This window comes from Peromyscus leucopus, chromosome 3 (genome assembly GCF_004664715.2).
Source record: "Peromyscus leucopus breed LL Stock chromosome 3, UCI_PerLeu_2.1, whole genome shotgun sequence".
NCBI classification, from domain to species: domain Eukaryota; kingdom Metazoa; phylum Chordata; class Mammalia; order Rodentia; family Cricetidae; genus Peromyscus; species Peromyscus leucopus.
The window spans coordinates 142,002,165-142,015,713 of NC_051065.1; the positions used below are offsets into that span (position 1 = coordinate 142,002,165).

At 39.4% G+C, this 13,549-nt stretch overlaps 1 protein-coding gene across 1 annotated transcript; it reads left to right on the plus strand.

Annotated features, from left to right (window-relative positions):
* Window positions 1–4,898: 4,898 nt before the first annotated feature.
* On the plus strand, window positions 4,899–13,161 carry LOC114701399 (early activation antigen CD69-like). Its single transcript, XM_028881486.2, has 5 exons — window positions 4,899–5,068; window positions 9,186–9,308; window positions 10,319–10,518; window positions 10,814–10,917; window positions 12,163–13,161. The coding sequence occupies exons 1-5, from the start codon at window positions 5,005–5,007 to the stop codon at window positions 12,269–12,271; spliced, it is 600 nt and encodes a 199-aa protein (XP_028737319.1). The 5' UTR covers window positions 4,899–5,004; the 3' UTR covers window positions 12,272–13,161.
* Window positions 13,162–13,549: the final 388 nt, after the last annotated feature.

Genomic DNA, 13,549 nt, shown 5'->3' on the forward strand with positions numbered 1-13,549 from the left:
TTTGGGGCAGTTAATACCTGAACAGTAGTTACATTTTAAGGGAAAGTTTGGATGGACCTTTCCCATCCTTAGGGAGCTTACAGAACCTAGGCAGCAAATGACATGGAAGGACCTAGTGAGTCACTGAGGCATTGCTGTACCATGACACGTCTTGATCTGTGTAGCGGTAATGCCCGCATTACCGATACCCGTTCACCATGTCCGAGTGAAGGGCTGCGGATTAAAAATAGAGACAAGAGACAGCGAGTCACTCACCACGACTGAATGCCGAATGCCGTTTATTGAAAGAGGGAAGAAACCTTAAATACAGGCTTACAACACAAATGGAGGATCCCCAGAGGGCAGAAGTTCGCTACCAATGGTCTACATTCTAGACCCAATGTTCTACATTCTTGCATTTAAGTTGTTTACACCAAATACAGGATGCATCTAAGTTGTTTACACCAAATACAGGATGTAGGAACAAAGAACCTCCGGTAAGCTCTCCGGTGATCCTTAGGTGAGAAGGAGACCGGCAGGGAATCTGATAGGGAGGACATCTGGTAAAGGTCAGCAAGCAAGGCGGCAGCCACTCACAGTCGGGGGCCAGGGCCCATGGCGCCCACAGATCTGGATCATGCCAGGCTCTGCGGTACCCTTGCCTCACTTCTTTTCCCTGGAAGGACCCTGCCATGGGCAGGTGACTACAGTTGCTGCACCCTGGGACTACTTCTAAGACTCTGGATGACCAAGGAATAATCTCTTCCCCAAAAGATTGTCAAACAAGAGTAAAGCAGACTTTAAAGACATAGCATGAAAGGCCCATTGCCAAGAGAGAAACAACATGAATCCTATGTTCAGACTTCAGGGACAAGAACATAGGTTTGAATGTAAAATCTGTAGCCAGTCTAAGGGAGTCTGAAGAAATATTAAAGCAGCAATTACAGCTGCTACCATCAGTGGAAACATTCTTTTTGGCTGTCAACCGAGGGGCAAGATGCAAGAATGTCTTAGTTTGTTTTCTTTTGCTATGATAGAACTAACCAACCAAAACTCAGTTGGGAAAGACCAACTTTCTTTGGCTTACTCTTCCCAATCACTGTCCACCATGAAGAGAAGTCAGGGCATGAACTCAAGTCAAGAAACAAAGAGCAGGAACTGATGCAGAGACCATGGAGGAGTGCTGCTTCTGCCTTATTCCTCATGATGTGTTCAGCCTGCCTTCTTATATAACCCAGGATCACCTGCCCAGGAGTGTGCACTGCCCATAGTGGGCTCAGCCATCCACATCTATTATTATTATTATTGTTATTATTATTATTATTATTATTTGGTTTATTGAGACAGGGTTTCTCTATGTAGTTTTGGTGCCTGTCCTGGATCTCACTCTGTAGACCAGGCTGGCCTTGAACTCACAGAGATCTGCCTGGCTCTGCCTCCCGAGTGTTGGGATTAAAGGCCCCACATCAATAATTAATCAAGAAAGTACCCACAGGCTTGCCTATATGCCAGTCTGATGGAGGCATTTTCTCTGAGGTTCCTTCTTTTCAGCTGACCCTATCTTATGTCAGATGGACAAAAACAAACAAACAAAAAACCCACTCCTATCCAAAATATCCAGTAAGTCCAGTGGCCAAGTGTGGCCCAGCTGAGATTAACAATAGGACACAGCAAATCAACTCAAAAAAGATGAGAGATAATTGGGAACAAGACCATGTTCTGTGACTTTTCCTGGAGCCACATAAGCAACATCTATTCACTCCAGACAGGGCACCAACAGCATGTTAAAGAAATTACTCTATCCATGTTCAATTTGATGAACCAATGTGTTTATTGGAAGTTACTTATGGGCACATGGGTAAGGGCTTACTTACAGGAACATAGGTGGGCTCAAAGGCAGTTGGACCACAGTATGCAACCCAGGCTGGCCTGAAACTGTGACAATCCTCTTCCTTCAGTGTCCTATGTGCTAGATCATTAGATACCACATCTGGCTAAGACTCCAACATTTTAAATCAAGAAATGGCCACATTTTTTTTTTTTTATTGTCCTGTTCTAATGGTTCAGGGAGCTCCACACAGAAACCTTGTGCTTTAACTTTGTTCTACTACCTTGATTCAGAGATCTGGTACCATCAAATATTCTGAGGAGGAGCCCACAGCTGTAAATTTTTCCTTCTAGACCATATAGATTCCTGAGGCAGGGTGTGTGTTGGGGGGAGGAAGAGGAGGAGAGGAGGTGTAGCTAGAAGAGACAGGAGTCTTAAGTGCAGGATGCACTGTGTCTTCAGATGGTTTGGAGGATGGAAAATATAGAGATTTTTAAATCATGAATTGATCATGTGAATTTCCAATAACACACACCAGCTAGATGGCTTGTCAGGTCAAGGTGCTTGTTGCCAGGCCCTAGGACCCAAATTCTATACCCGGGACCCACATATGGTAGAAGGAGAGAATCAGCTCTCACAAATTATCCTCTGATCTCAGGACACATGCCATGGCACATGCCCCACTCTCCTCCAATAAATCAATACATGTGATAAAAATGTTCAATAAAAAAGGAAAAATAAGTACATTGCTGCACGGTGTAATTGGAATCTGCACCATTTATCACCGAGCATAGATAATTACAGACATCACATGCCAGTCATATCAGTGAAACTGCAAACTTCTTGATTGCTGTTGGTGTCTGCAACAAAACTCAAGTGAGGGGCTGCTGAAATGACTCAGTAGATAGAGGCGCTTGCCACTAAGTCTAATGAGCCAAGTCTGATCCCCTGAAACTACGTGGCAGGGAAAGAACCAATGCGACGTGACTCCTGCAAGTTGTCCTCTGACCTCCACAAGTGCACTATGACCACACACACACACACACACACACACACACACACACACACACACACACACAAATAAATGAATAAATGAATGAATAAATAAATAAATAAATAAATAAATAAATAAATAAATAAATAAATAAATAAATAAAGTAAGTGTGGGGCTAGAGAGGTGTCTCAGTAGTGATGGCTCAGCAGTACAAACTACTTGCTGCTCTTGCAGAGGACCAGAGTTCAGTTCTCAGAACTGTCTCAGGAAGCTCACACTGCCTGTGACTCCAGCTCCAGGGAACCTTCTGGTCTCTGTGGGAACCAACAGGTGCATACATGACTCACACACACACATAAATGTATAATAAAATAAAAATCTCTTAAAGTTTAACTAAAGGTAAAGAAATGCTTTTTAAAAATACTCTAGTGAGCTGCATCTTGCCTTTAAAGAACTTAGTTAAGGACCAGCTTATAAGAGAAGTTGGCTGTGATGATTCTCACTGTGATGATTCGTTTTTTGTTTTTTGTTTTTTCAGTACCTGAACTCTATTAAGACCTCATCCCATTCAACAGGTGTGAGTTAGAAGAGCACTGTTCTTGGTGTTAATGGGAGTTCTTCCTCATTGTATCTAGACCCTTCTACATTTCACTTGGCACTGACTTAACTAATTAGTTACTGGAAAGCATGGCAAGTACGCTCATGGAGAAAGAACCACTCAGAAACAACCCAAAGACCTAAAGCCCCTGCAGTGGCGTGCTGCTGGGCACTCTTGGAAAGAAGGTTTCTGTTGGAGCGGGAGAGTGGTAGAGGAGGTGGCCGGAGTCCTCTTGGCTGTGGGGAGGCCTTTGGATTTTAGGGCACCTTTGGTAGGAAGAACTGGTGAGCTGAATGACTCACCAAGATGATACAACGTACTTATAAATGTCACCCCAGCTTCTGTGCAGGAAAGCTACCGGGAACAAAGTGGCACTAGGATCAACATGTACCTGTCTGGGTCTCAAGCAGACAAATGCATCTGCTGGCTCGCCTCAGTTGTCTGCATGGTAACTTCCAATCTACCTAAATGTAGCATCTTCACTAAGGCTTTATTCTGCAAACCAGACAGCTTTGACCCAGGAGTGACTGTGATCTTTGGGTACCAAGGTTATTAACCAAAGTGATACTTTTATCTTTTTTTATTCTCACACTTGAGTCACCAAATGGACACTTTCTTACTCTGTTTTGTGTTGTGCTTAATAACTTACCTGGATGGGATAGGTACGGTGGGGAGGTACATGTATCGGAATCACATTTCAAATATCTGAGGCCACAGACACCTGAAATAAATAACCTACAGGATGGGGGGATACAAAGAGATGTTCTGCAGTGAAACAAAGGAAGTCTGACAGTGGAGGATGACAAGAAAATGAGCAAGGGACGATGAAATAGATAACCGAAGATAAACAGTTTTAGAACACGGCGAGGAAGTTCCAGACCACAAGCTTTCTGTTTCCTGCACTAAAGCAACTCCTGACTAAATGACACTTGAAAGAACTAGTCCCCGGGGGGAAAGAAGTGAATGTCACACTTTTGAAATTCATAATTTCCTAAATAAAACCTGTCCAAGTTGGAGAGAGAGCCACGAGGATAGAGATTTGAAAATCCCTACTCAACAGCACACCTTTGGGTCACCAACAGTGCCTGGTACATAATAGATATTCAATAAATGCCAGTAGCTATACGTACAAAGAAATGCATGCTTAAGATCACATAAAAAAGTTCACCCTCTCTTCCAGTGTTTTTCCATATCAAATATAGCAATCTCAAACCTTTAACTCTTTGCTTAGATTATGCTATTTCCTAAGTTATTTGAGTTTTCTAAAAATTTGGGGAAAGATGTCTTCAATTCTGGGAAAATCCAATTTATCTCTTCCTCCTGAGGCTACATTTGTGAGAAAGCACATTTCAGACAGGGAAAACCCACAGCTCACCACAACAACACACGGGGAAGTGTCTGGGCCACTGGAGCATAAATTAAAGAGAACTGGCAGAATTGAACAAGATAGGAGGTGGGAGGAAGGGGCGGAGCCAGACTAATTAGGTATAAAGGCTGAAACGCCTCAGAGACCAAGACACTGAACAAGGCAGCTTCAGCAAGGGCTCACTGCAGACCTCTTGAGATACACCACAGAAACTAGGGAATCTTGAGGGGTGAAAAAAGATGAATTCTGAAGATTGCTCCGTAACAGAAAACAGCTCATCACATCTGGAGAGAGGGCAGAAGGGTAAGTCATGTGATTTCTAGCATTCTGGTATGATCTCTACATTTGATGTACGGAATAGAGTGCAGAATGGAGAGATATCTTTGGAGGACTTCGTTAGGTTTTATTTCAGTCAGTAAAAGAGAAAACAGACATAGGTAAATACCTCTTCTGGCTGGGAGAAGATAGAATACCTATATTTGAGAGAGCTATATGAATTTCAGAAGATCTTTAAATGACTTTTCCTTTGAATCAATTTATATCATTTCAACTACTAAACTTAAATGAAACTTCTCTGTCTTAGCCTAGTTATACTCCATCATTTTCCCATAACCACCTATGCATAATTCTGGATGTCTTACCCCTCTTTAGGAAGAGCTGTTTTCCACATGAGCAGTTACGTTCTTGGTTTTTCCTTGCACATTTGCCTGCTTTTTGTGTGTCTTGCTTCTTCAGTGCTCTCATATGAATCATTCAGTGGCTGGAAGCACACAGCTCTCTAGTCTCAGAGAAAACAACTACACACACACACACACACACACACACACACACACACACACACACATGAACATTCACAGTGTCAAATGGTGATTTATTAGAATGTATCCCACCCAGCCTTTCTTTAAAATGTCATCTTCTACCATGACCTTCTCTTTAGGACTCCCTCCTTCCATCTTATCCTATTTCTCTCCTCCAATGACTCACTTCAAATTCTATAACAACTATTCATTTTTCTTCATTTTTATCAAAACATGATCACTTTGAACATTTCCCTCTCTTCTATCTGTTCTACACACATTATGCTTCCTATTGTCAGGATTACCCCATTCTGTTTATGTCTGAGTAATGAAAAGCCCTCAAGCACTTAGTACTTGGGAATTAGAGTAATTTGTAAGCAAGAGTTATCCAGTTAATACAAGGATATGATATACCCAACACAGCAAAGACAGTTGGTGAGGAGGGAATTATTTTCTGAGTGTTTCTCTGTCATGTTGGTGTATTGTAAAAAAAAAAAAAAAAAAAAAAAAAAAGCCTCCATAACTTTTAAAAACTCATCCCTTTTTTGAGATCATGAAGTCAAGTACAGATTAAGTAGTATGCAATATTCATTTTTAGATACCTAAGTTACCCATACCTGTATGTCTCACTTAAAATGAAAAAATAAATAAATAAAACAGATAATAATGAAACTATAACCAATAGCAGAATGAAAGAAGGACCTAATGCAGAAAATCCCATCCTGACCTGGGATCAGCCCCATCTATCCTTGTATGTTTAACTTTTGCTCTCTTTGCCATAACCTTAGCAGCAAAGGAATCAGCAGGCTCCTCTCGGGCAATTGAAAAGTGGTAAATGGGTGGATCTGTTTTCAAGCTCTCCATTAATGCACAGGCCTCAGAAGTGTGCTGTTAGGGGGATGTTTTGTTGCCTAGGTGATGGGTTGAACTGTGGTTAGCAATGACCCTCAGTGATGGAAATAAAGCATCACGTGGGAGTTTGTCTCCACACTCTATCCACCAGGTGGGTGGTTGGGTTGAGCTAGCTGAGATCTAGGTGTTGTTTTGGGTGTACATGTGTTTGCTTTGGAGCCAGATTTGTTGATGAATTGAGTCCAAACAGTGTGGTTGACTACCATATGTTGAAAAGTGAAACTAGACCCATCTCTGAACTTATTACTCAACCTGCCAAATACCACCTCTGAAGATAATAGTGTATGGGTGTAAAAAGGGAGGCAGGAGAAAATAGACCCTGACAGGATTGATAAAGTCTTCTCTTGGAAGATCTGAAAACAGATTTTCATTGAAGGGGTGGAGGGAGCTCCTGGAAAATTCACGAGTTGATGATACTAGCCAAACTGTGCCTCCTCTCCAAGCTTATCTGTAAGGAAATGTTTTACAAAAAAGAAAAAATAATTTACAAATTCCAAGATACAGTCTTCAGAAATACTCCTTTAGTTATAAAAAGTCACCCACATTGAAAAGTTAAATGTTTTTATAATGAGAAAAAAATTGAGACAGGTTCTCACCTGGCAGACAAAGCTAGCTGCAAACTCACTATCCTCCTACACCAGCCTCCTGCATGTTGGATTACAATGGAGGAGACCGATTTTCACTGTCAGTTACAAGGTCACTCAAGGAACAATTTCACACTGCAGCTTCTGTGAACTTTTTTTTTTTTTTTAAATCATGCTGGTGAATTTGGGAATTTACAAGGGCATTCTTGTTTTGAATCTTGAGGGTTCATCTTGCAAAGAATGAAATCCAAAATCTGAAGTCAAAGACTGACTTCTCTCTCTTTCTAGTCATTTAACATGTTAGAGCAGACATATTTCTACCTATCCAAATTCTGACATAAAAACATTTCTCTTGTTGTTGCTTGTTTGTTTGGGAGTTTTGTTGTTATTGTTTTGTTTTTCAAGACATGGTTTCTTTGTATAATCCTAGCTGTTCTGGAACTCACTCTATAGTCCAGGCTGGCCTCTAACTCTTGGAGATCTACCTGCCTCTACCGCTTAAATGCTGGGATTAAAGGCATGTGCCACCACTGCTTGGCTAGAAACATTTCTTATTAGTTAAAGATAACTGTGACTCTGCTCAACCTTTATACAGAAATGTAAAAGGAAAAAATTCTGCTCAATATATATGTTTAGAACACTGTTGTGTTTCTTTTATTATTTTAATCTCTCTTAGAAAATTAAATGTTTCACTGTTCATTCTTATATCATCATTCTAACTGTGGTATAATTTATATGCAATGAATGAACACATCACAGAAGTAGTGTGATAACATGACAGTTGGGTAGCCACAAATCCCATCAATATTTGAATATTCTCATCACCCTAGGACATTTGTAGGTCCCATTTCCACAAGCACAAATGCAAACACTGACTCTTATCTGACACCACACCTTTTTTTGGCTACTCTAAAGTGTCACTTATATGGAAATACATATCATGCAATCTTTAACAAATACATTTTTTTCATTTAACATTATTTTCTTAGATTCATCATATTGTATGCATCAGAGTTTGTTTTAATAGCTAAGAGTTATTTTATATGGGTATGCCAAAATGAATTTATTCATTCTTGTCTTGATAGATATTTTGATTATTTTCAGGACTTGGTATTAGTGATAATCCTATGAATATTCTTGTTAAAGGCATTTTAAGAACATGTTTTATTTCTCTTGGAGGTGGTGTGTGTGTGTGTCTGTCTGTGTCTGTGTAAAAGACTGTCCGTATCATACAGTGGTATGTGCATAACATTGTTTTTTATTTGTGTCTGTGTGAGTATAAGTCATGTGTGTACAGGTGTCTTCAGAAGCCCGAAGAGGGCACTGGACCCTTTAGAGCTGAAGTTATAGGTGGTTGTGAGCTGCCTGACATGGGTGCTGGAAACCAAATACAGGTCCTCTACAAGAGCAGTATATGCTCTTAACCATTAAGGCATCTCTGCAGTCCCTATTTATAAATAGCATCGTAGAAAAATGATTTTCAAAGTATTTTTCAATTACTCTCTTTGCATTAATATATAAAAGTTTCCAATTGTTGCATATCTGTACTAGCATTACCAAAAAATCATAAGCAAGTTTTTAAATTTTTTTATTTTATTCTACTTTTAGATATTTATGCATAAATTTAACATTTCACTTTATTGCATTGCTCACATTTATCCCATGTATTTCATCTCTTGTAAACAGTAGCAAACTCCAAGGAGACTAAGGAACTATAGCCACAATGCTCCTTTTATATGTCTACTACAGCAACTGGGTGCTTAAGACATCTTATATTGTACTTAAAACAAGAAAATAATGATATGCTTGAATTTTTTATAGCTGTGAAATATACCCATTATACCCACTAAATATATATATATATATATATATATATATATATATATATATATATAGAGAGAGAGAGAGAGAGAGTGTGTATTATGTCAACATTTTGCTGTTTTGCTTTATTTCTAAACAGCAAAACATTTTACAAATGTGCTCGGAATTTGGTAAAATTGACTATTAACATTTTATGTTATATTATAGTGGGACAACACATTACTATTTTTAATTTTGTATTTCTTAAGAGATATCAAGTGCTCCATCTTACATCCTGAATTAATAGTCACTTCCCTCCCTTTTCAGACCATGGCACCAGTATACGTTTTGAGAAGCATCATGAAGGATCCATCCAAGTTCCTATCCCTTGTGCTGTGCTGACTGTGTTCTTCATTACTTCCTTAATTATAGCTCTAGTTGCCTTGAATGGTGAGTCATACTTCACGAATTCTCTCAAAGCCTGCTAGCAGTAAGCATTCACATACAACTGAAATGAATGGGTCTTACCCTGGTCTAGTTAATCAGGCCTCCTGATCGACTTAGAAACATCTCATACACCATAAATGGCCAGTTTTATGATCAGCAAAAAATACAATCCATGCTCCCTGAATGATAGCTGCAACAATTTTTATAAATATAAGAAGTGTCTGATTTATACATTACATAGAAGAGAGCATGTTTACACACACACACACACACACACACACACACAAATTTGTGAATAGACATATAATTAGAAAAAATGTGGACTTTTCATTCATGGTTGACAAGAAAAACAGGTATCTAACCTATACATTGATCAACAAGTGGCCAATATTTTTGTCTTTTATCTCAACCCAACAGACTAGAAACTGAATTATTACGACTGCCAGGACTCCCAGAGCTGGCTGGGTCATGCTGTGCTCCCATGCATGCCAAGACACATCTCTCTTTTACCAATAAGAAATGTTGAATTTGAAGAAATACCCCCCAAACCATTCATCTTATTGTATTTTTTAATGGAAAAAAATCATATAATATCTTGTGATCACACTTTTCTTCCTCCACCTCCTCCCAGACCTCCCCATGTACTTTATCCTCTGCCTGAAATGAGTCCTTCATTCTTTTATCTCACAATCTGCACCCAAGACTGCCTTCTGATGCCTGTGTGTGAGCATTTAGATCTAAGTTCTCACTTAGAACTTACAATACACTTCCCCTTTTAGCCCAAATGTTATTTTTGAGATTTCCCCACTTCCCTGACACTTTCTGGTATAATGACCAAGAGAACACAGTCCTCCACTCATGCCCCTTCCTGTGATGAGGGACACTGGGCATTGGACAGATGATAATTGAGGTCTTTTTCTTTACTAAGAGCAGAGCATCCCCTAGACTAGGTTTACCTGTGGAGAGGGTTAGGTCTCTTCTGTTACTAAAATAAATTATCTTTCTGTGCACAGTGGGCCAGTACAATTGCCCGGGCCTGTATAAGAGCCCAGCATCATCTGACCGTCATGTTGCTTCCTGCGAGGATGAGTGGGTTGCATACCAGAGGAAATGCTACTTTTTCTCCACCACAACCAACAGTTGGGCCTTGGCCCAAAACTCTTGCTCTAAAGATGGAGCTACTGTTGCTGTTATTGATTCCGAAAAAGACCTGGTAAGATTGGCAACTGATTTCATCAAATGCTGCTATTTTATTTAGATCATCTATGGTTTCGCTGTGTTCTTTTCTAAGTGGAAACGGGGTACCTAATCTCACATGCAGGAAAATTTAGTCACGGGGGCCATATGAACCATCTAAAAGGTCAAAATGAAAGTCTGCTGTATAGTTTTTCAGTGTGGTTTGATTGCCTGGTTTCAGAGACCAGTAATTAAGAGGAGCACAGCTGACAATGATTAGCTTAGCCACGATGCTCAGTTAAGTTTGTAACACAACTTCATTGTGTTTTAAGGTATTTCTGAAACGACACGCTGGTGGACAGGAACACTGGATCGGGCTGAACAAAGAAGCTAATCAGACATGGAAATGGGCAAACGGCAAAGAATTTAACAACTGGTAAGTTGCAAGAAATCTCGGTGTCCTCTCTAGGCTGACACTTGTTTAAAAAGCCAAAAACTTTTCTTTCATTTTTATTTTATCTTACTTTATTTTTGCTTTTTTTCCCCTTTCTTTTTTAAACTCTGTTGGTCCTGGAGGCTCAGTTCTTCATCACACAACTCTCATCACTTCTCTTAGAATTATTTAGAGACACCCTTTATTATTAAAATTCACTCAAAAACTCCTTTTAATAACTTAACTTTGTCTTGGCAAACACTAATGTGAGCAAATAGTCTTAATGAGCTTGGACATAGTCCAAGATCACTTCTGATGATGGCTGATGCAACAGTTGTTGGGAAAGAATAGCTTATCTCACTTCCTTTCCTAGTTCAGGGACAGAGGACAATATTTTAGTGCCTATTTATAAATGTCTATGAACCTAAGGAAAATTCGCCCCCAAGCAATAAAGATACTGTTGTTACCCATCATTAAGTTAGATTTAAAGATTTGAGAGGCATTCCATAAATTTAGTGTTGATCTTTAACATCTAAAATCTCAGAATGAATGAATTTCTCACTCTCTTAACGTTTTTATAATAACTGATACAATATCAGTATTAAAATCTATATTTCTAAATGAGGTACAGTGGTGTACACCTTTAGACTCAACACTCAGGAGGCAGAGGCAGGTGAATCTCTGCGAGCCCTAGCCCAGCCTGGTCTATATAGGGAGACCCTTTCTTGAAAAACAAAAACCAAATTGTATTTCTGGTAAAGAGATTTTTAGTATGTATCCCATAGTTGTATACTTATAGCTCGGCTACAAAGGAATACAAAAGAACTACCTATGATTTAAATATAATAGCAGTATTTGATGAAATGAGCTATGAATCTTATCATGCCCTAAGCCCCCTAAAACTGTGCTGCTTCTTTTTTTTTCCATTTTTCTTTATTAACAAATTTTCTACTAAAACTGTGCTTCTTGAAGGATCTATGAACTAAAAAAAATGATAATGAACTGCTCCTGTACTGGGACACCCACTAAAATCAGAAAAATAAAGCCTTTAGCTCTATCTACTTTCTCCATCAGGATTCCCTTCCCATGTTAGACAACAGACTGTCTCTACACATTAAAGACTTGTGTTTGTGCTTCCTACTCAAGGAACAAATAGAAAAGGCAGAGATCATTACAAAGTTTATTCTCACGTAGCTGGCTGGAAATGGCGGACTGGAAGTAAATCTGAGTCTCTTTATGGCTTGACAGGTTCAACCTGACAGGGTCTGAGAGGTGCGTGTCTCTGAACAACACAGCCATTACTACTGTGGACTGTGAGGCGAACTTACACTGGGTCTGCAGCAAGCCCTCCAGATGACAAGTAAGCACCGCTCTATAGATGACTGAGCCATAGATCCACAGGAAAGTCGTGTGACTGGATGCTACTCTATGGTCAAATTTTCCACAAAGACCTCACAGACCCACTTTACATTATCCTGGGACTCTTCTGCACAGGACTCTGGGACACAAGGGAGAGACTCCAGGAAGATCTGTATTGGGGTTTCCCTTGACCATGAGCTGAAAATGTCACTCACTAACTGATAATCACAAAAAAGGAGAGGACGACTATGAAGCCTTATAGATGCACTTTATATTTTAGATCTGGAATGAATAAACTGACTAGCTTTAGAGTTACTATTTATTGCTGAATGACTGCGACAGCCAATGCCTTCATGCATTTGCACTATTGGAAAGAGTTTGCATGGTAGTAAAGGCTGACTGTAGATACAGGAAAGTTTGACTATTCATGATTTTCTTAAACTCAAAAAGTATTTTTAAGTAGACCAATGCTTAGGAAGCCAAGCTTTGCAGTAGCTCCCTCTATTTACGAACTTTGCCACATTATTTTGTCAATAGGTTTTCCCCAAAGAATAAGGGTGACCTTTTCTTTAACTTACTCAGTGTATACAGTTCATTTTCAGTGGTACATATTTCTTTGTCTTTAAAAATCTTCTCCATAGTGCTTTTCAATAAAGAGACAAAAGCATAACATATGAGGAATATATGTAAAGCAAATTTCAAAGTATTGAAAGAAAAAGTGCAATATGTGTTGTGGCAGATCTCTGTTAGGACCTACACCATGTGGATTGACCCTGGAATTCCAATCTTGTCAATAATGTATTTGTGTCTGTCCAAGTCCATGTCGTACTTTGTTAAATGTATTTCCTATGTGCAATAAAGTGTTTATGTATTTGTTTGTATTTTAAATCTCTGTATAATTTTAAGATGTATCTATGTATGTGAAAATAAAAGAATCAACACAGTGGTTTCCAGAGGCGCTCACTAAATTGTATTCAAAGTTATGTTGTGTTATAGCATCACACCACTTTCCAAGAGGGATCTTTAAACCCATAGATTAGTGCAGCTCCCAGACCTCATCAGAGAAGATTCTTTGTGCAGTGGGCAATGGTTAATACAAGTCTCCAAACTGGTCAGAATGTAGAGAATGGGTGGCTGTGGAGTGTTCAACCACAAAATAAACACTCTCCCCAGAAAGGTTCAGGAAACATCATGGAAGACGGGATAGAAAAATTGTTAGAGCCAGAGGTCAAGGAGAGGTGGGGCCAAACAGTGTCTTCAGGTCATGAGAGAACCA

Coding starts and splice junctions, on each gene's coding strand:
- LOC114701399 (XM_028881486.2), top strand. CDS start 5,005: ATGAATTCTGAAGATTGCTCCGTAACAGAAAACAGCTCATCACATCTG. Junction 10,519..10,813: donor TTGATTCCGAAAAAGACCTG/GTAAGATTGGCA, acceptor TTGTGTTTTAAG/GTATTTCTGAAACGACACGC. Junction 10,918..12,162: donor GGCAAAGAATTTAACAACTG/GTAAGTTGCAAG, acceptor ATGGCTTGACAG/GTTCAACCTGACAGGGTCTG.